Source organism: Convolutriloba macropyga, chromosome 10 (genome assembly GCF_964194025.1).
Source record: "Convolutriloba macropyga chromosome 10, txConMacr16.3, whole genome shotgun sequence".
Taxonomy (NCBI): domain Eukaryota; kingdom Metazoa; phylum Xenacoelomorpha; order Acoela; family Convolutidae; genus Convolutriloba; species Convolutriloba macropyga.
In genome coordinates this window covers 9,166,438-9,194,417 of record NC_134477.1, presented here as the reverse complement: position 1 = coordinate 9,194,417, position 27,980 = coordinate 9,166,438, and the positions used below count along the sequence as shown (strand labels likewise).

At 32.6% G+C, this 27,980-nt stretch overlaps 2 protein-coding genes across 4 annotated transcripts in view; one reads left to right on the top strand and one right to left on the bottom strand.

Moving 5' to 3' along the window:
* Window positions 1–27,980, top strand: part of LOC142347905 (uncharacterized) — a 522,468-nt gene that overhangs the window by 367,311 nt on the left and 127,177 nt on the right. The window lies entirely within an intron of this gene.
* Window positions 113–14,276, bottom strand: LOC142348493 (uncharacterized). Of its 3 annotated transcripts, none has more exons than XM_075399869.1 (3): window positions 13,925–14,276; window positions 1,479–4,236; window positions 113–1,049 (listed from the first exon to the last, which is right to left on the bottom strand). In XM_075399869.1, exons 2-3 carry the CDS (start codon window positions 3,901–3,903, stop codon window positions 163–165), a joined length of 3,312 nt encoding a protein of 1,103 aa, XP_075255984.1. In that variant the 5' UTR covers window positions 3,904–4,236; window positions 13,925–14,276; the 3' UTR covers window positions 113–162. The 3 variants fall into 3 exon arrangements, with proteins under 3 accessions (XP_075255984.1, XP_075255983.1, XP_075255985.1); XM_075399868.1 differs by lacking the exon at window positions 13,925–14,276 and adding an exon at window positions 4,955–5,515; XM_075399870.1 differs by lacking the exon at window positions 13,925–14,276 and having other exon boundaries at window positions 1,479–4,624.

Below are 27,980 nucleotides of genomic sequence, written 5' to 3'. Positions count from 1 at the left end.
TACTCCTTAGCTTATTTTCAACCTCATTGATACTCGGGATTCAACTACTTTTCAGGTGCGCAATTAGATCGATTTTATGGTCGGCTTTTTTTTAAGTGTGAACAAAGATAAGTTTGAAAATTATATAAATCTATTCAAAACTATATAAAGGTGCAACTTCCTTCATGCAAAAACAAATAATTTACAAATTAAAAATAACATTAAAACTAAAATATTCGCACTGATCGCGTTTTTGTTTGCATAAACATATATTAAAACAGTTTGTCTATCATCGTAATCGTAGGCATCAAAATCTCTTATTGCGTTGTTGTTGTTGTTGTTGTTGTCAAATGATGACTCATAATCGGTCAATATTTTTCCATCTAAACTTTCTTTTCCATTTGTTTTGTTTGTCATCAAATGATACAACCCTACTTGATGCAACTGACTTTCAGGAATCGGATGAACTCCGTAAATTTGTTTCAGAAACATTTCTGCAACTTCGGGTTGATTTTGAGATAACTTGAACCAATTCTCTGAAGTGAGACATAAAATGTCTTCAATTCGATGCTCGGCGAATCGATGGTAGTTCGAGCTGTCGAAAGATTGGCTTTTGAAACTATCGCAGACACTTTTTGAGCGAAAATTAGAACTTGATCGCTTTTCTAATTGGGAATTTAACTTATCTTTCAAATAACCTGTCCGGATATCGTCTGGGTAATTGTTGAATAAATTGTAACGCGTGCTGTTTATAAATGATTCCAAAACAGGTCGAGTTAAGTTCAAATCAGCTACGAATGAAACGAAATCGAAATTTGACATCAAGCCGTTCGAGCCAGAAAAACTGGACAATAAAGTTTCAAAGTCGTGCACGTCCAGAGCTTGTACTAGTTTTCCAGTGTCTAGAAGAATGTGTAATTTTTGGTTCAAGTCGTGGGCTGAGTCGACAGTTTCCAAGTACGTCTGGATTATTTCCAGGGTTTCGCTTGAGTTCCAAAGATTGACTGTTATATGTCGCAGACACTTCTGGATTTCACATGAACTCATGCTTTTCAGAATGTCCAGCTTAGCTGAAACAAACAAACGAGTTTAATAAACAAACAAACATGATATAATTACGTGAGTTGGTCTAGATCTCATCAAGTTGGTCAAGATAGGGGGGGGGGGGGGGGGGGGGGGGTACGTAACAGTATTAGTTTTATTTTAGGCAGTTTCGTGGGACATTGGAGTGATTTAATCTTTATCCAAGCATGACCAAGCCGACTATGCTTTCACTTAAAATATTTTCCCAATTTATGACTGATTAAGTGAGCCTAAGGGTCAAACTGCGTTTCAATCACCCCCCCCCCCCACCCCATTTAAGTACACGATACAATGGATCGATTTTTAATTGGTTAGATAACGTGTATGTAAGTTGGTTGGATGTGTGGTGGGGTGGATGGGGGGGGGCTTCTTGATTTGGGTAAAATTTATACAAGACTACTTCATAAACTACTCACAGCTTTGGAACTTGAGATAATTCCAGCAGGAGAACTGTTGTGAGTCCAATCTACTCGTGCACGTCAGTTTAGCCAATGAGGTGAAAGATGGATCCCTATTGGCTGCTTCAGACGACAGAGCATCCGCACAGCCAATCAGAGCGCTTCTTTCACTCGGAACAAATTCGAAGAATCTGATTGGATCGTGTGTGTATATCGAATTTGCGGCCGTCGAGTAAAATGACAAGGGCAACAACGACGCAGTGTGATTCAGTTCTGGGTCCAAAAAACAATACAAAGGCGCAATGCTTGAGAGCGTAAAACTGTCCACAAATTTGTGCTGTAAAATCATATCTTTGATAACTTTTCCAAGCTGCAAATCAATTGTGCACTCAGAAATTCGACTCAGGTAAACTTTGAAAGTATAAGCGGTCATAGTTCTGACCCAATTTGGCGAAATATAGCAGGCAAGGTTCCCTAAAAGGTCGACATCTTTTCGGGTTGCTAATACTAGTTTATCGGGTTGACACGTGAAATATGCGTTTACCCAACTTTTCAAAATACTAGACGGTACGCTTTTGTGTTCGACCATTCCAACCGCAAAAATAGCTTCCGAACAAAATTTACTATTCGATACAAAATTAGCGGGCAGTTCAACTATCGTAGAACCCGTCAGACTGAAAGCTTCAAGTTGATCAACCGCAATATTTTGTGAATTTTCGACCAGTTCACGTGCCAAGTTTTGATGCCATTTCCGGTCGGAAATTTGTTTAGTGGCCGAGTGCAAATAATCGAGTTTGAATGCGTTATTTTTTGGCCGAAGTCGTCCCTGGTCGCTAAATTTCAAAGTTCGGCTTAATTTGATTTTCTGACTATCCGAACATTTCGAGAAGTCAAAGTAACTTTCAAAAATGTAAAATGTTGAAATTTTTTCGGACTGCAAAATATTATCCGGTAGATTAGCTTCGCAAAAACTTTTCTCTTTAATTCGATTTCGGACAATTTGTTCGGCTAATTCAACATCTATGAATGTTTCAAAACACCATAAGAGGTCGCGAAAAAACTCATGCTCTTCGAGGTCTGTTTTAATTTTTGAGAACAGAACGAATTTTTGCATGTCAGTTAGACAATTACAATCATTTGAAATTAGATCTCTCATTTCTCGCAAATCATCGACTGTAAGCTCCATTAAATCTTCAGAATCAAAAAGACATAACGAAAGTTGACTTCTAGATATAGCTGCGTGGTTTATAACTCCGTTCGAGGCGTGACAGTATGTCTTATAGTACCCGAACAGAGCTTTCCTTTGACCTTGGGATAAAAGTCCAGCTTGGATATTCCCAATTTGAGAGCACAAAAGTCTGATGTTTAGTTGAAAGTCTTTCAGTTGAGAAATATGAGCATACGGACTCATTAAAAATCGAAGCACCGAATTCGATGAATCATGTTTTGCGATATAATATTCGGTCAGCTCCAGCACTGATATTTCAGAAGTTTTCAAAACCGCAACTACGAATGATGGCTGGAACTGGTACTTTGACGCAAGTTGTTGCAGAGATCTGGAATCTAACGCCGGAACCAGGTTTAGAGGAATCGGTTTAGTTGTACTAACTAGGTAAGGAATTAGTTGGTTAAGAACAGCTCTTGTTGACGATTTGGTAACCAGCTCCGTTTCTTGTATTAAAGAGTATAGACTATTATGGAGCAAAAGAAGATCGGCATATGATGCGCACGATAGCAGAATCTTAGACGTCGTTTCACTTAGTATAATATCGCTCAAACGTCGCGCGTTCTCGTTAAGATTCCGAACTAAGCTCAAACATGATGCTTTATTTCCATATTTGGTATGCAAAGCCGACAGATCATTCGCCATTTCGTTCAGCCTTCGCAAAGGTAGTTCATACTCGAACAGCTGCAACTCGTGTTCCGATAACCCGTCTAAATACATACTGTAATACGTCATCAAATCGCTATCCCACAAAGCTACAGACCGATACGATCCCCGTATAATGTGCCTCAAAATCACAAATTTCCCGGGCAGTGTGTTCCAGGGTTCATTGTCACTGGGCAAATCTTTAATAGTTGCCCAAACGTGAGCTGAGGGAATCATTTCCAAGAAATACTCGGCTGTTTGAATTGGTATGTGTGGGTACCGAACCGCCGCCGGCGAGAGTTCTCGAATGAAACTTTCGTACTGCATGTTCAGATTTCGAAGAGTAACTGCAGTTAGGTTTAAAATTGAAACTTTGTGAGATCCGTAAGGACCTGTTTGATAACTTTCCAGAATTGCCGTTCGTTCGTCCTGGCTTAAAGTTTCCGATAGAATGTTAGAAACATTTACTTTTACTGATTCGACATTGATTAGCTGGCTACTTGAACTGGCACGGCAGTTTGCAGTTCCGAAAACGGAGGCAAGCAAAACAAGTAATGACAAAACCTCAGACATTTTGACAAATTAAGCTAAGTGAAAATTATGCCAATTTTCTTCGCTAATCGGAGCCCAAATAAGCAAATTAGAACGATTTTCTCTTTTTTAGGACCTTCAAAATGATGTTCTATTGGGTGATGAATTTGGGTGATAATTAATAGGTGCTAAAGGGTCAACAGGGTTGTCAACAATCAACTCCGACCTAATTAGAGAGTTGTATTTTAATGGACTGAACTGGCTAATTGTTGTTGTTGATGTTGTTGTTGTTGTTGTTCGCAATTCTCAATTGTAACTTGTTCAGCCGAGTGTATATGTGACTGTATGGTGCTTCTTTTAATGGATGGGAAGCCGCTGAAATAAGGGAAAAGTGTTATCCCAATTTCCATAAATAATTCGCATAATTCCGCTCAAAACAAGGGAAAATTTGTAAATTTGACTAGCAATTACAACAGCGAATGGATATAATTATAGTTAATGTAAGTTATGCTAAATATGAGGGCTTAAAATGCTCAGTTTTCAATTGTTGTAAAGATGAGAGTTATATGAAGAATACACTTCGTTTTTCAATCTGTGAAATTGATTTATCTTTTTATGCGCTTTTTGTCAACAGTTCACACGTATTTGTCTGAAGTGTGTTGTTGTTTTTGTTGTTATTGAACTTAAAGTAACTACAAAATGACGATAAATATGTCATAAATTACTACTAAAACTTTGAAAATATCTTCACACAGAGTTACGAATTTACAACTCGTAAACAGACAAGATTAAAAAGTAAACAAGACAACCGTATCGTAAAAGAGTTAAACAAAAACTATTTAACTCACAAAAAAGATCGTTTTGTTTTTTACAATAAAAACTGAGTTACTATTAATTTGCTCCAACAAAAGACGCAAAAGTGGCAAATTACAAAAAACAATTAAAATTTCAGATGATATGCTGGATATGCGACATATGTTGATATTTTGTGTCTGACTATTGTTCAACTTTATATCAATTCAATTTATATAAACTCAGAATTAAAATTATTTTATTGAATATTTAGGAAATTTATATCATAAAGTCTACTTACTGATTCAGATTCGAATTAAAACGGCTGCCTTTGTAACGCCTCTATTTTTTCTCCGTGGACTAAATTTTTACGATCTTATGATTGGGAAAGTCAAATATATTGCAAGGTTAAAATTCGGGTTGAAAATTCTCCTTTTCAGGGGTGAACAAATTGGGGAATTACAGGTGGAGGAAATGGAACGTGTCAGAATAACACCTGAGTTTGTTTTCCTGAATTGATTGCGGATTTCCTCTAAACAAACAAGTCAGCAAATGGGTGCAAATTTTCCCGCTATTGAAGAGGAAAATTAGGGGGATGAAAAAAAAGATGGGATGCGTGAAATGACACGTGAAATCTTTTCAAAATTAGTGCAATCTGATCCGATTTTTAGCACAGAGAAAATATTATTTGTGAAAAGATAATCTTGAGGAAATGTAACAAAATACTGAAGGCTATTCTATATCTAATTTCTAATCTCATAAAACAACGCTAATGTGCTTTATTTTGTTAAGCTAACTTAGTATTATTAATCTTGAAATACCTGTTAAATTTACTGCTTTACTGAAATCCGATACTATTCAAAATTTGCGATGTTGAAGAAAATTAAGAAAATGAGGTACAAAAAAGCAACATGTTTGAGCGCGCATATTTTGAATAGGCGGAATAATTAACGAATGATGAGTTAGTTGTCTTTAATTATATGCTGTCGTATCAAATATAACTGGAAAACATATAAAAGTACTTAAATAATTAATGTGAGTGAAACGACACGTTACTAATCTGATTACATTCTGTTGCTACTCTATGCAAGAACGTTCTTATTCAACATTAAAATAAATTTGTTATATTCCTCTCTTTTTCATTCTCAATAACCTTAAACAACGAGAAAAAATGCATTTGCTATAATTGTTAAAATATAAGTTTTCAAAAACCCGCAGTCAGTTCTAGCGTTCTTACACGTGTTGTCAAGCAAATTGAAACTAAGAACTGCAAAAGAGACAGTTTTTTGCACGAAACTTCTTGAAATGAAAAATTCCTTGAAAATAATGAGTTGATAATGTTGAAAAGCAAGAAAACCTTTAAAAACACTTCAAGCAAGCGTAATATCAATGTGGCAATTTATCCTGCCCATAAGCGTTTAAATTATTTACATAGTTTACATATTGGCAAATATTCGAGAAGAAAAATTTCTTGCTATCTTTTTACATTAAACAATTTGCTCTCAATACGTGTTTTTTATTTCCTTTTATGTTTCAGATTAGAAATAGAGTGCATCAGTAAAATTGTTTATATTAACTCGCCTGACGTTTTTTTTCTCAAAAACCGCCAAGATATTAATTTTTTTATCTTTACCGAGCTGAGACAAAACTTGAGTTTCGTAGGGATCCGGTAAAAAAAAACTCTGAAAACTGTTGAGCTCTGTCCCAAATCAACCTAAAATCAGAATCAATAACTCTTCTATCTAAACTAATAAGAAAATTGTATTGGTCAAGAAACATTGACAGCCGTTTTTTATTTGCATAAAAAAAGGCAAAAAATATTTTCTAATATTTTTTCTGAAACACTGATATGGCTAGACTCAGTCCAGAAACAATTATCTCCTCGATTGAAAAAATTCATTTGGAACAAATTTTTTCTTTATCGAAAATATTGTAATAAACGCTACCTAGTTACCGACATAATTTAAATAAGATCATTTCTTGAAAAAGTTTTGTCTAAAGAGTTAAAATAAAAAGCAGTCATCTTTAAGGTTCAGAATTAATTGAAAAAGTCTGAAAAAACTCTTGATTCTTTATTATTTAGGAATTAAGAATAGCAGATTCTATTATTCATTTCAATGAGGCAGGATGTTACATAACAATACTTCGCTAAATTTGCAACAAAAACGCTTCCTGAAACTGTTTAGGAGGAACCAAAGAAATTGATTGAAATTTGATTACAATTTGTAATGTATTTCATATGTCAAGTTTAGAATATCTACAAAAGTGCACGTATTACGCAGGATATTGAGTAAAGTTTTAAAACTATCCCGTTTTCAAAAAGTTTTACATTATGAACAGTAATTTTGCGTCACCGGAGCATTCGGACCATTTGTTCCTGCGTCGTATAGCGGACGTGCAATTCAAGAACAATGCTCGACTTGTTTTGAATTGAGAACCAAAAATAGCAAATTTGCTTATTGTTTCCAATGATTGAGGATTTTACAGAACAGTACTTTGCTAAGTTTGCAATTTAATTACAATTTCTGAAATAATTTAAGTAGATTGTAGAGCAAAAATTCGATTGTAATTTGAATACGATTTGTAAGGTAATTTGTATGTAATGTTTAGAATATCTGCAAAACTTCATGTATCTACAAAAAAATTTGGATGAATAAGGGATTAGAAAACAATCGGGCTCAATTTCAAGTTCTGAGGTGATTTCTTTTTTATTTTGAAGAGCGTTCACACTACAGGCAGAAATAGTATTGTGCATTCTGAACTAAGCATGATTTGTTATGCTATCATTGTTCAATACCTTTGTCTTTAGCTCTGCATAACACCAGTTTGTCAAATTCGCAATGTATCAGAAAAAAACTTTGAAAAATCTGTATCAAAGGAAAAAGAAACTATAATTCTTTTTTTCTTGCAGATTTGAGATGGATGGAGGGTTTTTCATACCCCCCACCTTCCTATTAATATCTATTGGAAAGTTTCTGTCCATAAAATCCTCAAATCTCAACAATAGGAAAACTATAATCAAATGCTTATTGATGCATCAATTGAAATTTCTCAATTGTCGTTTAATTAATAAAGTTTTAATTAACAAAATGCAATGACACGTTCCTTATCCGATTACCTTCTGTTGCTATTCTTTGCACAAACGTTCTTATTTAAAATTAAAACATTTGTTACTCTTCCATAAAGAACAAGAGAAAATATACTTTTCCTATGAGGGTTGAAATATAAGTTCGCAAAAACTCGCAGTCAATGTTAGTGTTATTAAATGGGTTCTCAAGCGAATTGAAACTAAGTACAGCAAAAAGAGATCTGAGTTTTTCACAAAACGTCTTGTATTGAAAAACTCCTTAAAAATAACAATTTCATAATGTTGAAGACCAATAAAACGTCTAAAATACGGTAAGCATGCATTTTATTATCACAAGTCTTGATGTAGAAATATTTCTCGCTATTATTTAAATTAAACAACTTACTCTCACTAAACTTTTTCTTCCCTTTTATGTGTCATGTCAAAATTAGAGTTCATCAGAATATTATATTTATATTCACAACCTCACTATTTTTTCGAAAACCTGATTGTTATCTTCTATTTTACTTTACCGCGGCAAGCCAAATTTAGGTTTCATTCAGATTCAGTAAAGAAACTTCGTGAAGTGTTCATTTCTGCCCAAAGTCAACTCAGAATTGTAATCAATAACTTTTAAATAATACTTCAAAAACTTTAAAGTAATAAAATACTTGTATCAATCAAGGAACACTGACAACAATTTTTATAATTGAATTTAAGAAGTGGCAAAAAATTTTAACAGTTTATTCTCACACATTCATCTGGCGGGACTCAGTTCTAAAACCAATATTACCTCGACAGAAAAACCATAATTGAAATAAACTTTTTCTTAATTCAAAGTATTTTAAAAAAGCTTTTTAATAACCGAAATAATTTAATTGAGATTATTTTTTGGTGAAATCTAAAGAAAAATTATCTTAAATGTTCAAAAATCACTGAAAAGTTCTGAAAAGGACTTGACTTGTTTTGATTTAGTAATTTAGAAAGGCAGATTTTCCTATTGTTTTCAATGACAGAGCATGTTACAGTATAGTACTTTGCTAAGTTTGCAATATAAAACACTTCCTGCAACAGTTTAAGTTGAATCTAGGGCAAAAATTTGATTATAATGAGATTACAATTTGCAATGTAAGTTACATTTTATGTTTAGAATATCTGCAAAACTGCAGGTAATGCACTGGATATTGTGAAAAAGTGTAGAACTATCAGGCTTTCACAAAATTTTTACATTTTTAACAGTAGTTTTGCGTAACCGGAGCATTCGGACCAATTATTCCTGCTTCCTATAGCAGACATGCAATTCAAAAACACTATTTGACTTGTTATGAATTGAGAACCAGAGATAGCAAATTTGCTTATTGTTTTCAATGATTGAGGACATTACAGAACAAAATTTGGCTTATTTTGAAATTTAAAAACACGTCTTAAAACAGTTTAAGTTGATTGTAGCGCAAATTTTGATGATATTTATAGGATAATTCATAATTTAGTTTTTTTTGTATTTGTTTAGAAGGTATGCAACCCTGTACGTGTTAAAATACTAGAATGATATTGTAAAAAAAATCATAGATATCATGTTTTACAAAATTGTTACATTACGAAGAGTATTTTCGAGTTTTCGGTCCATTTCAGAACAATTTTTCCTGCATCATAAAACAGACCTGCAATTCAAGAATCTACGGAAATCTATTTGAATGGATACTGGATTACAAAAAATATTAGGACTCAATTTCAATTTCTGAGGTTATTTTTATTGTTTTGAAAAGCGTTCACACTATAAGCAGAAATATTAGTGTGCATTCTGAATTAAGCACGACTTGTTATGCTATCGTTGTTCAATACCTTTTTTTGGTATTACCTATTCATTATACCAGACCGTCAAACTCGCTATATATCATTAACGAATATTTTAAAAAAATTGATGCATCGATGGAAAATAGGTTCCTTACTTCGTTGCAAACTTGTAAACGGTGAAGGCATTTAGACTGCCTCCCAATTTCCCAATAATTATTACTGAAAAGTTTTCTGTACTTAAAAGTCACCAATCTCAACATTAGTAAAACCAATCAAGTGCTTGTTTGGTGTATCGATTGAGGATTCTCAATGGTCGTTTAATTAAAAGATATTTTTAATTTGGATAAAAAAGTTTACAATCTCCCTTCCTTTCAATACTTATTTGAAAAAAAAGCCATATTCTTTCGGTTGCCCGTATACAAAGCCAAATCGAAAAAAATATATATTGTTTTTTTTTCAGTCAATTTGCAGTTAAAAAGTTTGCGATATTTCGAATACGTGACTAACTGTAGCTAAAACTTTCTCGTACGACAACTCTTGCTGAACTAAAAAACTCTTGTCTAAAAGAAATGATTTTGAAATAATATAAAATAATAGAAAGAATTCATTTGAAACAATTTTTTTCTTTATCGAAAATATCGTAATAAACGCTACCTAGTTACCGACTTAATTTAAATAAGATCATTTCTTTGAAGAGTTTTGTCTAAAGAGTTAAAATAAAAAGCAGTCATCATTAAGGTTCAGAATTAATTGAAAAACGTCTCAAAAAACTCTTGATTCTTTTTTATTTAGGAATTAAGAATAGCAGATTCTCTTACTCATTTCAATGAGGCAGGATGTTACATCACAGTACTTCGCTAAATTTGCAATAAGAACTCTTCATGAAACTGTTTAGGAGGAACAAAAAATTGATTGAAATTTGATTACAATTTGTAATGTATTTCATATGTCAAGTTTAGAATATCTACAAAAGTGCAGGTGTTTCGCAGGATATTGAGTAAAGGTTTAAAACTATCCCTTTTTCACAAAGTTTTACATTATGAACAGTAATTTTGCGTCACCGGAGCATTCGGACCATTTGTTCCTGCGTCGTAAAAATGCTCGACGTGTTTTGGATTGAGAACCAAAAATAGCAAATTTGCTTTTTGTTTCCAATGATTGAGGATTTTACAGAACAGTACTTTGCAAAGTTTGCAATTTAATTACAATTTCTGAAATAATTTGAGTTGATTGTAGTGACAAAATTTGATTGTAATTTGAATACGATTTGTGAGGTAATTTGTATGCAATGTTTAGAATATCTGCAAAACTGCATGTATCACGGTGGATACTGTGAAAAGGCGTAAAAGTATCACGCGTTCACAAAAATTTCGACTTCACGAACAGTAATTTTGTGTCAGCGGGCCATTCACAGCAATTGTTTCGCGTCGTAAAACCGACATAAATATCAAGATCCTACAAAAAAATTTGTATGAATAAGGGATTAAAAAACAACCGGCCTCAATTTCAAGTTCTGAGGTGATTTCTTTTTCATTTTGAAGAGCGTTCACAATACAGGCAGAAATAGTATTGTGCATTCTGAACTAAGCATGATTTGTTATGCTAACATTGTTCAATACCTTTGTCTTTAGCTCTGCATAACACCAGTTTGTCAAACTCACAAAGTATCAGAAAAAACTTTGAAATATATGTATTAAAGGAAAACGAAACTATAATTTTTTGTTGAAGATTTGTGATGGATGGAGGGTTTTTGATACCACCACCTTCCCATTAATAACTATTGAAACGTTTCTGTCCATAAAAATTCTCAAATCCCAACAATAGGAAAACTATAATCAAAGGCTTAATGATGCATCAATTGAAATTTCTCAATTGTCGTTTAATTAATAAACCTTTAATTAACAAAATGGAATTACACGTTCCTTATCTGATTACATTCTGTTGCTACTCTCTGCACGAACGTTCTTATATATTATTAAAACATTTGTTACTCCTCCATAAAGAACAAGAGAAAACATATTTTTCCTATGATAGTTGAAATATAAGTTGGCAAAAACTGGCAGTCAATGTTAGTGTTATCAAACGGGTTCTCAAGGAAAGTGAAACTAAGAACAGCAAAAAAGACATCTGAGTTTTGCACGAAACGCCTTGTATTGAAAAACTCCTTAAAAGTAACAAAATCATAATGTTGAAGACCAATAAAACTTTTGAAATACTGTAAGCGTGCAGTTTAATATCACAAGGTTTGGAGAAAAATTATTTCTCGCTATTATTTACATTAAACAACTTACTTTCACTAAACTTTTTCTTCCTTTTTATGTTTCATGTCAAAATTAGAGTTCATCAGTATTATTGTTTATATTAAACATCCTCACTATTTTTTCAAACACCGGTTTGTTATTTTCTAATCTACTTTACAGCGGCAAGCCAAACTTAGGATTCATTCAGATTCGGTAAAAAAACTTTGTGAAATGTTCATTTCTGCCCAAAATCAGCTCAACGTTATAATCAATAACTTTTAAATCCAAAGTAATAATATACTTGTATCGATCAAGGAACACTGACAGCTATTTTTACTATTGAATTTAAGAAGTGGCAAAAAATTTCGACAGTTTTATTCTCAAGCGCTGATCTGGCGGGACTCAGATCAGAAACCATTATTACCTCGACAGAAAAATATCAATTGAAACAAACTTTTTCTTAAATCAAGGTATTGAAAGAAAAGCTACTTAATTACCGAAATAATTTAAATGAAATAATTTGTTTGGTGAAATCTAAACAAAAGTCATCTTAAATGTTCAAAAATTACTGAAAAATTCTGAAAAGGACTTGACTTGTTTTGATTTAGCAATTTAGAAAGGCAGATTCTCCATAGTACTTTGCTAAGTTTGCAATATAAAACACTTCCTGCAAAAGTTTGGGTTGAGTCTAGGGCAAAAGTTTGATTATAAAGTGATTATAATTTGTTATGTAAGTTACATTTTATGTTTAGAATATCTGCAAAACTGCAGGTAATGCGCTGGATATTGTAAAAAAGTGTAGAACTATCAAGTTATTACAAAATTTTTACATTATGAACAGTAGTTTTGCGTAACCGGAGCATTCAGACCAAATATTCCTGCTTCGTATAACAGACATGCAATTCAAAGACACTATTTGACTTGTTATGAATTGGGAACCAGAGATAGCAAATTTGCTTATTGTTTCCAATGATTGAGGATGTTACAGAACAAAACTTCGCTTAGCTTGAAATTTAAAAACACGTCCCAAAATAGTTTAAGTTGATTGTAGCGCAAATTTTGATGATATTTATAGGATAATTCATAATTTAGTTTTTTTGTATTTGTTTAGAAGGTATGCAACCCTATACGTGTTAAAATACTAGAATGATATTGTAAAAAAAATCATAGGTATCATGTTTTACAAAATTGTTACATTACGAAGAGTAATTTCGAGTTACCGGTCCATTTCAGAACAATTATTCCTGCGTCATAAAACATTCAATTCAAGAATCTAAAGAAAACTATTTGAATGGATAATATATTATAAAATATTCAGACTCAGTTTCAGCTTCTGAGGTGATTTTTTTATTTTGAAAAGCGTTCACACTATAAGCAGAAATAACAGCGTAAAATCTGAAATAAGCATGACTTGTTATGCTATCATCGTTCAATATCTTATATTGGTATTACCTATTCATTCTACCAGTCTGTCAAACTCGCTATATGTCAGTAGCAAATCTTTGAAAAAAATTTATGCATCAAAAGAAAATAGGTTTCTTACTTCGTTGCAGATTTTTAAAGGATGGCGGGGTTTTGATAGCCTCCCAATTTCCCAATAATTTTTAATGGAACGTTTTCTCTTCTATAAAGTCCCCAATCTCAACAATAGTAAAAACCAATCAAGTGCTTGTTTGATGCATCGTTTGAGGATGCTCAATTGTCGTTTAATTAATAAATCTTTTTTATTTTGGATAAAGAGTTTCCAATTTCCCTTCCTTTCAATACTTATTTGAAAAAAGGCCATATTCTTTCGGTTGCCCATATACAAAGGCAAATCAAAAAAACTATATTGTTTTTTTTGCAGTAAATTTGCAGTTAAAAAGTTTACGATATTTCGAATACGTGACTAACTGTAGCTAAAACTTTCTCGTACGACTGTGCTAAACTAAAAAAAAACTCTTGCTAAAATAAAAGAAATAATTTTTTCTTGCTTGAAACATTTACAATTTTAACTCACAATGATTGTTCACTTTGTGCTCATTAAACGCGTAATTGTAGTGAATTTCTCCCCAATTAATCTACGCCCAATTTTTCTTTTTATCATTTAAGGTAGTATCTTATAAGTATCTTTATCAGAAATATTTTCTGGCTATTTTTAAAACTGAACAGAAATTAAAGACATACTCACTTATTGTCGGCTGTTATGTGTGTGTTAATCTGTTAAAATCTACCGAATTCCAAAAATCTGCTCGAATTCTGTAAATCCCATCTTGTAAACTTTCAGAACAGACAAAATTACAAAATCTGAATATGTAAAAGTTACAGAGGGGGTCTGGAATTGCACATATTTCAATCCGTCTGCAACCAATTCAAAGTGGCAAAATTAAATCCCTAAGATTTGTCGCTGAGGAAGTGCTAATCCTTAAGTGAGGGTAATTTGTGTACAATTCAACGGAGCTCAAAATGCCCGACAATACCGAAGGATCTCAAGTAAACATGATTTTAATAGAGATAGGAGTGCTTTAAATGGGCACAGCACGTAAGAAGTGAAGCAGGTCTTTTAAAGGGTACCGATTGAAGAATAAAGAGGGGGGGGGGGGGTGATTAGATTAGCAAAGTAGTATTTTGGATAGTTTGTACGTAAGTTGGTTAGTTATAGTATATCAGCAAAACTGAAAACATCAAAAATTCCAAGAACTTTGACGGGGTCCGTTCAAATTCTTGGAAAAATTTATTGGTTAATGAGACAATTAATTAAAAATGAAAGGTTTAATGTAATTAGTTATAACCAGTGAGGCAATAAGATTCAGGTAATTAACAAGTTAGTTAATAGTGAGCCAGTTAGAACGGAAGTTATTAGGAGCTAGTTTAGCGAGCAAATTTCTTTTAGTTATGAAGTTATAATTAGCGAGTCCGAGATTAGTTAGTACTGGCTGCCGGCTTGCATTTGTTTCTGATATCACCAAAGACAACCCGAGATATCACTTAACATTAAGTATTCCATTGAAAACAGGACAATATAGCAGCTATGGAAGTATGAACAACTTTTCCTTTTCCATAATCAGAGACACAATCAACATGCCTATTGTAAAATTGAAAGGAGATAATTGTTGACTTCCTTCGTATCATTGATGAAGACATTCTTGTTCACAGTTTGAACTCTTCACATCATAATTGATCAGATTTTTAGCTATTTTCCCTAATATCTGTTCAGTCATTGTGTTGTGATTGAATTAGCTCTGCTTTGATTCATTCTCACAGCAGGTGCGATTTTTGTCATATATAGATATAAGTTATATGCTATTGTCACTTTCTGACGTCATTGAACTGGACTCTGTCGAGTATATATTATAGGTTTTATCGGGATCTGATAATACTGCCTTTAAATGTAGTCTTCTAAGGTTATTCTGCGAGCCCTTCGCATATTTGTTTTCTATAAGATGATTTTTCTAAGAAAATGTTTCAAGTTTCTTTTCTATAAGTTTATAAAGAAGTTTTTGGTAAGTCTCTCTTACAAATATGTTGAATTGAGGTTCTTTTTTGAGCAAAAATTTAATGAAAGTTAGCTATTTTAGGGCTTAGGCTTCTTTTGGGCGAATCTATTGTCCATTCAAAAGTGAAGCCCAAATCTATTATTAAGAATTCAGATTTCCACAATCCAGTTATTCTGATAAAAGCATTTTATGTTGCATATTTTGAAGGCAAATCAGTTTGGCCAGACACGAAACAAGTCGCTATATAGTAAGTTTTAAAAGACACTCCCATTTAACCAGACAATTTGTGCAATACTGGTAAAAACATATCTTCAAAAACATAAAGGGCAAAGCTTTATTTACTTATGGTTATTTAATCATCCTTTTCGGTAATTTTGTTGCTCGTTACAAAACTCTATCTTTATCTTTTTCATCTGTACAGGAAAATATATACATTAAGCTCAATAAAAGGTCAATAATCAGTCAGTTTTAGTCCCAGTTATTTGTTTCGAGTCCCCTATTGGGAGGGAGGAACTATATGCTCCCCTGTTTTTTGTTAAGTTAATTATGGTCGATCAATTTATTTATCGAAGAAAGTTGTGAGTGGGCACTAGAAAGCCCGTCTAGCGTAGAATTGTATATGAAAAATTTTCTTACAATTCAAAGAATTTGAATTGTGATGGGGCGCTGTGTTTTTTACAATTCAAAGAAATCGAATTGTATTGGGGCGCTGTGTTCTTTTGAAGATGTTTCCACACATTTTTCAGTGACTTAGATCTTTCAAAACGGGATAAACAATTAAAGCCCAGCTGGCATTAGGTTTCATTAGAGGCCCAAAGTGGGCTTTAGTAGTCCTTTAAGTGCTTAGAGTAGTGCAGCAAATAGGATGGCCTTAATTTAAAATAGTGCAATTTTTTTTGTGATTTTTTTGAGTTTTCGTTTGTTTAGTCAAAAATAAATTATTTGAATAAAATGTTTTGCAAGTTTTAAATTAACGTTTTTAAAAGTTGATGAAGGTCTTATGCGAGACAAAATTACCTGTTATGACCATTTTATGAGCTATATGTTTTGGTACCACAAACACAAACACGCAAACTGATACTAATTTCTGCAATATTTTTAAGCTTTTTGAAAACTTTTGTCATTTTTAGAGCTTTTTCAGTCTCAATGGCCAGAAAATTTTATTTAGGGTTTGAGAATAGGGCACTGAATAGTTTCAACTAACAATGAAATGATTTTCAACAATTTAATATCTCGAACTTTTGGTTTTTTAATGACCAGATCTGCAATTTTTTTAAGTTTTTCTAAACTTTTTGTCAATTTCGGATATTTGTCCACTCTCACGTACCAGAAAACCTATTTCACGGTCCGATAAAAATCAGTGCATGGTTTTTAGTATCAATTGAAGTGTTTTCAACACTTTATCATTTCACATTTTAGAAATTTTTTGAGAAAATTTTAAAAAGTTTTTTGAAAACATTTGTCTTTTATTCAGTTTGTCTTGCCTCAGTAGCCAAGTCACCTCCTCCAGGGTTTGAAAATACGTTAGAACATGGTTGATAGGGCGCAATGGATTGATTTTCACTTTTTTAAAAGAACGAAAATCTATTTTTTTTTTGAAATTTGAGTTTTTCTCTAAAAATTATTGCCTTCCGATCATTTTTACACAATGAGTGTTTCAAGGCTAAGGCTTAGAACTGGGTGATTGGTTAGCTTCTAAAGACATGGAAATGACATTCAAGATATTGATATCACGATTTTCATCAAAGTTTCTTTAAAATTTGCAATTGCTTTCATTTTTTAACAAAAATTTCTGTCCATTTCTTAGTTAATCGATATTCGAGGGCCAATAAAATTTCAATGTTTTGCAGATATATTATGGACCGATTTTAGAGACAAAAATTGGTTTTGAACATAATTTTGAAATATGTATATTGAAAGGGATCATGTTTTGCCTTAGGGTTAAAAGCTTCAAAATTTTTAGCAATGAGTATTTTTGTTTAGTTTGTGTGATTGTTTTAGTTTCTCAAAATTTTAAACGATTTTCTTTGTATTTTGGCTGGCATTGTTCTATTGATCTGTCGGTCAAGTAGAGCACTTCAAAGTTTTTCATTCGATCCTTCGGATTGTGCTTCAGGCCTTGTCCTGTTATCTTTTTCTTTTCAAGATCTGTTCAAACGTTTTCATGATTTTGAAGTCAAAAATGAGTGGTGATTGTGCTCACGCCAAAACAGGAAGTGGAACATAAATGCAAGTGGTTTTGCGGTGTGATTTTTTTTGCTCTATTTGCTTTCTCGCTAGTGGTTTTTTATTCGCATGCGGAAATTTCACTCTGATTTTTACTGTTATTTCAATTTTACAGATCGGAATTTACTTCTATGTGGTTTTTTCGTTTCATTCAGAGTTCATGCTAGGCATAGTTTTTTGTTTAAACAAACTTCCATTTCACGCTAGTGGTTTTTGAATTGTACGTCAGGACGTGTCCTGCTATGTTTTTTATAAGATGTTTTCACTCAGTTTTCAAGGAATTTGTTCTTTCAAAAAGGGATAAACGGGTAAAACCCAGCTGGTATTAAGTTTTCTTAGAGGCCGAAAGCGGGCTGTAGTAGTCCTTCAAGTGCTTAGAGTAGTGCAGCAATTGGGATGGCCTTATTTTGAAAGGGTGCAATTTTTGATGTTTTTGTGATTTTTTGAATTTTTTGTTTGATTAGTCCTAAGTTGAATATCTTGAAAAAGATGAAGGTCTTTTGCGAGACAAAATGACCTGTTATGACCATTTTATGAGCTATATTTTTGGTACTACAAACACAAACACGCAAAGGATACTAATTTTTACAATTTTTTTCAAGTTTTTTTGAAAATTTTGGTCCCTTTTTGAGTTTTTCTAGCCCCCGGGGCTAGGTAATCTCTTTTAAAGTTTAATAATAGTACACTGCATAGTTTCAAGTATCAATGGAAGGGTTTTCAACATTTTAATGGCTCTAAATTTTGATTTTTTTTTCGGATGAAATCTGCAATTTTTTTAAGTTTTCCTAAAATTTTTGTCAATTTCTAATATTTGTCCATACTCACGTACCAGAAAACCTATTCAACGGTCTGATAAAAAATTCCTGCATGATTGCTTTGGTTAAAGGAATTGTTTAAGGTAGAGAGAGTACTTTCAAGTTTTTCATTCAATTCTTCGGAATGTTTTTCAGGACTTGTCCTGTTATGTTCTCCTTTTCAAGATCTGTTCACACATTTTGTTGATTTTTGCGGTCAAATATGAATGATTATTTTGGTCACACCAAAACAAGAAGTTGAGCAATAATGCGAGTGGTTTTGCGCTGTGAAGTTTTTTGCTCTAACTTTAAAGTAGAGTGAGAAAAATATGTTTCAACAAAATTTCGCTTTCTCGCTAGTGGATTTTCAATCACATGCAGCAATTTCACTTTGATTTTTACTATTTTTTCATTTTTTAGATCGATTTTTTTTCTAAATGTTTTTTTCAATCTATTCAAAGTTCATCCTATGCCTAGCTCTTTGTTTGAACAAATTTCCATTTCACGCTAGTGATTTTTGTTCACATGCGTTTGTATTTTAATTTTGACATTGGTTTTCTGTTTTTTTCGGATATGGTTTTTTAGAAATAGTTTTGCCTATTTACTCACCATTTCAACAATTCAACATTTCTAATTTTAAAATTTTTTTGATAAATTTTTTAATTTTTTTAAGTTTTTTTGAAAACTTTTGTCTTTTATTCATTTTTTCTTGCCTCAGTAGCCAAGCAACCTCCTTCAGGGTTTGATAGTCTTTTATTACAATTTGGCTAGTGGGCAATTGAATGGTTTTCAACATTTGAATATAGCAAATTCTTATTTTTTTGAAATTTGAAATTTTCTCTAAAAAAAATGCCTAATCAATCTTTATTAGCCAATGAGTTTTCCAAGGCTTGGAACTGGTTACTGTATAGCCTCTAGAGACACAAAATTGATTCTGAAGATGTTATTATCACAATTTTCCGCAGCATTTCATTAAAATTTGCAAAAAAATTCCTTTTTGTGAAAAAATTTCTGTCATTTTTTGAGTTAATCGATCTTCAAGGGCAATTACTTTTTTTTCAGGTCTTGCAGATAAAATCCTGCACCAATTTCAGAGACAAAAATTGGTTTTGATCACATTTTGGAAATAGATAAAACTAAGGGGATCAAATTTTTCCTTCTGGCATTTTTCGTTTGATCTGCTGGTCAGGTAGAGTACTTCTAAGCTTTTTATTCAATTCTTTAGATTGTATTTCAGGACTTGCTATGTTTTTCAACTTCTTATTTCGCGAAGTAGGACGATAGATACATAACTAATGCATCGTTTCAATCTTTAAATTCAAATAAGAATTTGAGCTCATAACTTTTTCTAAACGCATTTTCTTTATAAAGTAAAAGTTTTTTTTTTATTTAAGTAACAGTACTCCAAATCCAAAGTCAAATTCTATGACCGAGTCAAAAGAGACAGAACTTTGAAAAATGTCCACTGATGTATAATTTAAAAAGTAAACTATCTCCGATCTGCTGCATGTGTTTGAACTAGCTGCTCGGACTCCACTTGGTGTGATGAGAAACTATATGCTCAACTTGGTTGTTTTTTTTAATATTTATTCAAATTTGGCCGATTGATATACTCATCGTAGAGAGTTGTGAATAAGATCAGTAGAAAGCTGGTCAGCCACTCAGGTGTACTATAATTAATCAAATTTTATCTCAATTTCGCTTTTGTCATAGAGCTATCGAGGTTCAAAATTAAAGGTATAATGGTTATTTTCAGAATGTTGTGATCACCTTTTCAAAAAATTTGCCTAAAATTGATCTGGTTATGCTAAATCGAAATGAAAAGTGACCAAACACGTTACAATTGTCATTTTTGAAAATGACACTGAGTTGTTCAATATACTGTTTATAGATTTTCATAAAGTTGTCTCTCTCTTTATTCGACAATTTATCTTTTTTTTTCAAGAAAGCTGGCGCAAAACTGATTGTTTTGAGTAAAACTGCGAATTGTAAAACAATGTAGAGGACATAAATCGGCTAATAATTTTTTTTAGCTATATCGAGAGTTAGTTGAACTTCTATTATCTGACATAATAAATAGAAACAGCAGTTTGAAAAGGTTTTGATCTTAAAAACGGTTTATTTTAATTCTGTTAATTTTTGGCGACATTTTAGACATTTTTTGTCCAGCTAAGTAAACGTGTGGAAACATTACGGAATTTTTACCTCAGCAAAGCTATAGTGATATTCTAATTGGTCTATTTTTGGTTTACTACCATCTAAAGTATTGAGAATGTTTCGGGTGCTTTTTGTTTTTGAAAACCTCTTCTCACATTTTTCTACTTTTGATTGCAACGAAAAGTCAAATTTGAGTATTTCTAATGTTTCAAGAAAAATTTGAGATATTTGACATGCAGCAGTTGTTTTCGATGAAAGAAAATCTTATTAACGGTTTTTTGCTTTCTTCATTTAATTTAACGAATGTAGGGATGTATGTTTTTGCTTCCTATCAAAAATAGTAGTTATTACACAATTTTTTTGTCATGTTAATAATAAAATCTCTTCCTTGTCGTTGAATTCAGGGCCTGTTTTAGTTTTCCCAATTCATTGTCTTCCTCAATCGATGTCATGATTATCTTAGCAGGTGCCAAATATTTAAAGAGCAACATTTTTAGTGTGAAATTTAGCATTCAGCGGCTGACTTTGACTTCTTGAGTAATTTTTCATTGCATCTTAAAGAGGTTTTCTAGGTCATTTGCGGTATAAATTTTTTGAACATTCATGACTCAACTCATTCAGTAAAAAAGTTTTGGTACTCACATATCAAATCGGGAATTGAATGTACAACGATCAAATATAATAAAATAGAACCCGCTCAGTTAGATAGTTAGAAAGCAAGGCTGCCCGACATTGTTTTTTTTTCAACTCGAGAGATGTTTTAGCTTAATTTCTTTTTGTTTAGTCATAATTTTGATAAGTACAACTCTGGTCTATTCTAGTTTACAAAATGACTTCCGCTTTAAGCGTTCATCTCTGTTTTTGACTCCACCAAGTATCATTTGATCCTGTATGTACTCTGTTGTATTTTGAAAGTTTTCTCTGCCTTCTGAAGTTGAAAGATACGTAAACTGAGAATGTGGATGAGCTGCGCCGCATAATTATGTTCAAAACATTACCGATTGGAACATTACCGAAGCCGAATATTACCGAGCGAGCCTCGTTGTTGAGCTCTGTAATTGATTGAGTGAGTGCTATAATCTACCTAGGTGTTAGTCTCCAGTCACATCTGTTCACACCCAGTTTCAAAGTATATAGAAGCATTTTGTATTTTTTGCGTCAAAATGGTGCAAAAAATTGACAATAATTATACTGCTGTATTCTCAAATTGACGGCAAAGAACAGAAATATGGCTCACATGTACTTCCGCTGGCATATCTTTTCGATTGAAGAGCCTGAAACTGCAAATTCTAAAATCTGCAAATAAAAATCTTAGTGTGTTGAATTCGCCAAGATTCTTGTCAAGATTGCATGATAGAAAACTAATCGTTATTCGGATTTGTATTCGAGAGTAATTTGCATCAATTATCAACCCTGTGTTGCCCGAACTTGGAAAACTTGAAAAGGCCCAAGGCCGTAGTACCGCACCGTATAGGACTTAGTTGAAAAGTGTATCAAGAACTAAATCTGACTTTTCAAACTTTTGAGTTTATTTGGGACCCTTTTTGTACATTTTCTCACCTACTTTTCATTAATGGTTTCCCCAGTGATTGTGGAATTTTTCCCCAGTTTTGTGTAAGATCTGACAAATTTCTGACTAAACCATCTTGCTAATAGCCTGTAAGGGGATGCATCTTCTTATCAGATCTTATAAGACGTTTATCAGATCTTATACGATAAAAATTCCCCTTAAAAGATCTTACACGATAAAAAATTCCTCTCATAAGATCTTACACGATAAAAAATTCCTCTTATAAGATCTTACACGATAAAAATTCTGTCTTATCAGATCTTACACGATAAAAATTCCTCTTATAAGATCTTACACGATAAAAAATTGCGTCTTATCAGATCTTACACGATAAAAATTCCTCTTATAAGATCTTACACGATAAAAATTCTTCTTATAAGATCTTACACGATAAAAATTTCCTCTTATATAAATTCCTGAAGTATGGTATATTCTTCATATTGGAGACAATTCAGAGTTGCTCTCAAGAGGTAGCCGAAAAACTTATACTGTCTTGTAAGACTTATAAGATATTGTAAAAAAGATTATTTGAGTGGCAGGGGCTTTCTCCGAAGCGGTGATTATCAAAATAGGCCGAATTCTTTTTTCAAAGACCAAAACTATTTTGGACTGCTAAGTTTAGCCATAGTACCCAGTTAAGACTCACACTAAATCTGCCGCCAAAACAGAATCAATAAGCATTTTTTTTTGTTTCATAATTGGTTAGCTGACCAATTCTTTTTTTACATTCATAGGACCTTGACTACGTTATACGATTATATTGAAAAAATTAAAACATGTAATATCAGATCTTACACGATAAAAATTCCGTCTTATCAGATCTTACACGATAAAATTCTGATGAGGGGAATGTTTATCTTATAAGATGTCTTATCAGATCTTAGACGATAAAAATTCTGATAAGAAGAATGTTTATCTTATAAGATGTCTTATCAGATCTTACACGATAAAAATTCTGATAAGAGGAATGTTTATCTTAAAAGATGTCTTATCAGATCTTACACGATAAAAATTCTTCTTACCAGAATTTTTATCGTGTAAGATCTGATAAGAGGGATTTTTATCGTGTAAGATCTGACAAAAGGGATTTTTATCGTGTAAGATCTGATAAGATCTTACACGATAAAAATTCTTAGTCAGCATCTTATCAGATCTTACGCGATAGAAATTCCACAATCACTGGGGTTGGTACTGGTAGTAGCGGAGTTACTTAAAAAAATTTATGGGAAAGTTTTAAACTAAGACGAAAAATCATGCTTGTACAGCTTTCAAAAAGACTTTCGTAATATTTCTACGGCACCGTATAAATCGTAGTAGGCTTTCAAACTTTCCTCTAGGTTGAGTAACCTGGGTGTACCCTTTCAATGTAATATGTTAGGTAAGGTGACGACAAATCGACGCAGTACTTTCTTTTGTCGGAAAAATTCACAATTGGAGCTCTGATAAGATTGAGCAGAAAATTATACGACCTCTTTCTGATTTGCGTGGAAAATTTGCATCGTCTAGAAAATGGTAGAGCGAAATTTAAAAAGAAAGTTTTTTAAAATAAATTTGGTTAAGCTGTGTTACAAAATAAACGTAATTAAGTTTATAACAGTAATAATAAATAAATCTAAATAAGTAACAGTAATAAAAAACCCAGTTTGAAATAACCTACAGAAACTGAATTGCAGACATTCTACTGAAAAAATTAGATAATATGAAAAACACTTAATTTCAGAAGCAATCAGAAGTAATTAATAGACTTCTGAATTGTTTTAAAAAATCTTTATTTTTTTAAAGACTTTTAGAAAAAGACGTCAGTAATGCAAAAGAATCCAAACTGAAAGGGACCGTTTGATTTTATCATATTTTTAGTGCAACTAAGTATATCGTAATTGAAGATTATTCAGACTTTTTGAATCCTGTGATAACCCTATTTTTCCCCTATTATTTCTCTTTCAAGCTTCAGCTAAATAACTTTTGATTTTTGTAGCACCTTGACAAAAAAAACAATAATTGGTGCGCAAACAAACGTTTCTGAAAAATTATTTTGAATATATTGATATGTTATGATTTCAAAAGTGATTGTGTGAACATTCTGTGCCACGTACAGAACAAGCGAACCTTCTTATTATTATTATTTTTGTGAATGAGTGAATCGTTCATTGATACTTAATTCAAAAAGTTGGCTTTATCTTACTTAATCTTTTCCAAAAAAGACCTCCGCCTGCTAAATTCAAAGCGTTTTTCTGGGAGCATTTAAGCAAATTTTAAATTTAAAATAGTTTGGGGTGGCATCTTTAATGAACAACATGCTAATCAAATGATTCTCAAATAACACCTACGACAACACCTCACGCATCAATTAAAATTTAATCAACTCATTGGCTACTTAAAAAAATTGTAAAAAACTCAGTTGCTTTTTGTGTGAGTCCGCGAGCGGTTAAACAGAAACCTTTCTTTCAGTATCAACGAACAAAACGAACGAAGTGGTGATGATGTCGCTCGCTTAAATTGCGCTTTTGACCGCTAAACTGCTAAATGCTATAGCTATTCAGCAAACACTTAACTTATCAATCTTTTAAATTGTTTCTTTTTTCTGTTAAAACAACACCAACCCATTGATTCCTAACTGCAAAGGGGCATCTAATAGCTAACTACATTGAGTATTTATTGAGTTTCCAAGCATTGTGAGCGACCGTAATTAACGTTTTTTAGACAAAATTATTGCTTCCTTTTTTTGGATTATTTAACTTTATCTCGATTATCAAAAACTGCTGTGGATTGATGGCGCAGAGCACAAGAGTTGAACTGGATGGCAAGATGTTGGAGATCATCAACGCTGTGGAGGATAAGAACACAAGGGATGCCATCAGGGAACTGGCAGTAAGATTTAAAGAAAAATCGGAATTAGACGAAAAAAGGTTTGCTAAACTTGAAAATCTTACGCGGGACATAAATGAAAGACTCCGGGAACAAGAACGGTATTCAAGTAAAGACTCTGTTATAATAAAAAACCCTCCTTTTGATGCACGCGATTCGACCAATCTTTTTGTAAATATTCAAAAATTTTTTAAGGAATTTTTGAAAGTTGATGTTTATGAGTCGGAGCTAAAAGCCTACCATATTCTTCCCTCTCGCAGTGAGTTGCCTGATAATTTGATGCCCCCAGTCATTATCAAGTTCATCAAATTTGCGCAAAAGGATCTTGTTTATAAGCAACGCAAACTTCTTCGTGCTGATGCAAAAAATAACTTCTATCCAAAAAATCACTTGAATGGAAAATTTATATACATTAATGAAAGACTGCCACCAATAGAGACGTTGATCAAAAGACTATGTGAAGAAATGGACTATATAACTTCATCCTATAAGTGCAATATTTCTGTACTATGCTGTGATAATATGGATCCAACGGGAAATAAAAAAACATTTGTGCAAGTAAGAAATATTGATGATATATACAAGTTGCAAAAACCTGTCATCAGAAACGGCTTTGTGAATAATGTTGAATCACGTAATGCTACATCAACTAGTGCTAACCCATTCAAACGCAATTTTAAAGCTGCTAACATGTCTTCGGAAACCCAAGTCGATAAAATTATGAGATTATCTGCAAATAAATCTGATATGCAGTAAAAAGCAATCTCATACGCTAGCGTTATGTAAACGATGCCTAATCCAGTGCTAAACTTTTTGTTCGTGACTGACTTGATGAATTTTAAATAACAAACTTTTTGTTTGAGGTTCTTTAGAGCTTTTTTTGCCAACAATTTTCGTAAAAACTAATCCCAATACATCAAAACTAGAGCTAGTAGTGCAACTGGATGTGATTTTACGCAGAAGGTTGTTCAATTAGTTAGCTCTATTCTTTCCTACCCCCTGGTTTTCCTCTCCTAAATTTCTTTTCTAAAGATCTTTTTATTCTCTCTCAAAAATGCAAAACCTATTTAGCCGGAAGTGATTTTTCTCTGACGGTCAAATAGGTTTTTTTTTCTTTTTTTTTTCTTTTTTTTTTACTCTTCGATTGGAAATTTAAACAAAATCTTTTGCAACTGGAAGCGATTCTACGCTGAAAGTTGAAAACATAGGAAGAAAAGAATTAAAGTGTGTCGCTATTAATATATTGGAACTCCACTGCACAAAAAACATTAACAAGAACAGATCCGAGTTTAAAGTTCTAAAATTGGCATGCAGGCTGGATGTGATTCTACTCAGAAGGCTGAAATGTCAATTTGCTTCCGCTATTATTTTTTTAAATCTGCGAACAGAACGATCTAACTCGACTCTTTGTTTAGTAGACGATGACTTAGAACTTCCTTTTTTGACGCCATTTTAGGAATTCTCTTTTAAAATATTATATTTAAAAAAAAATTCAATTTTATTAATCAAAAATTAGTTTGCAATAAATCATATCTTAGAAAAACAGCAGTTAGGTCAAATCAACGTGAAATGGAGAAACTGTTATACTTGCAAAACATTCGCTCACTAGGAGCCAATTTTGATGAACTCAATATCGAGCTTGAAAACTTAAATATTAAGCCTCAATTTTTAATTGTAACAGAAACATGGCTGCGTGAGTATTCAAACCTCAACATCTTCTGCCAAGACAGGTGGAAGTCTATTGAGACATGCAATCGAAAATCTGAAAGGGGCGGCGGTGTGGCAGTCCTTAGTACGGAACAAAACTATATTACTACCATCAAAAAAACTAGTCACCAAAATTTACAGATTTTAACTGTTAAAGCAAATATTCCAAAATGGAAAAAAATTCTTATTACTGTAATTTATAAAGCACCAAAAATGAACGCTTTTGAGTTTGTTGACACTCTTATGAACCATTTATTTGAAATCCAAGAAGAAAGCAATACTAAGCATTTTGTCTGTGGTGATTTTAACATAGACATCGCTGGTGAGTCAGACCAAAAACAAAATCTTTTACAGAATCTACAGGCTTTAGGATTTGAGCTTGCGAACAACCCTAAAGATTTTACGAGAGTGTCACAATCAAGCCAATCAACAATTGACCTAGTTTTTTCAAATTTTACCGTTCAAACACTTGTTCATAATTCGTCAGCGAGTGATCATTTTGGTGTCATCATAGAAGCAAGATCAATCAGCACAAAGAAAGACAGCGAAAAAAAGAGTTTCATTTCGCGAAATTGGAAAAAACTAGAAAAGTTAGAAACAAAACTCCTATTAAATAACAAAATTCGAGAGAAATTTGAAATTGACCCGTTCCCAAAAAATATACTCACTAGCATGGAGATGTTAGAAAATTTACTAAGATTATTGGAAAAAGTACTCGAGGAAATAATACCTCAAAAAAACATAAAACCACAAAGTGAAGGGAAGCGATGGATAACTAATGAAGTGAAAAACCAGTGCTCTAAGAAGATCAAGCTTTGGAAAAAATTTTTGGATGATAGATCTGAAGAGACCAAAGAAAAATTCAGAAGGCAGCGCAACAAATGTAAAGAATTGGTTCGCAGATCAAAGAAAGATTTTTACTCAAAACTTTTCTGTAAAGAAAATGACAAAAACAACAAAAAGTTCTTTCAGTTTATTAAAAATTTGACAAACGAAAAGAGCTTAGGCCTTAACCACGATCCATCGAAAGATATATCTGCAACAATGCTCAATGATTTTTTTGTTGAAATAGGACCAAACTTGGCAAAAAAATTCAAAAACAACTTTGAAATTTCTAGCATACCCAGGAATGAGAAATCACTATTTCTAAGCAAAACAGACAAACTAGAAGTATTTAATGAACTCAAACATTTGAACAACAAGAAGAGTCTAGATACTTTTGGACTATCAAATTTTTTTCTTAAGATTGTGTCACCAACAATTTCAGAACAGCTTAGTCAAATTTTCAACAAATGCATCGAGGAAGAATGTTTCCCAGATTTGCTTAAAATTGGAAAAGTGATACCCATTCATAAGGAGGGACCAAAGAATGAAGCCGGAAATTATCGACCAATCTCCTTACTACCAGTTGTGGGCAAACTCTTTGAAAAA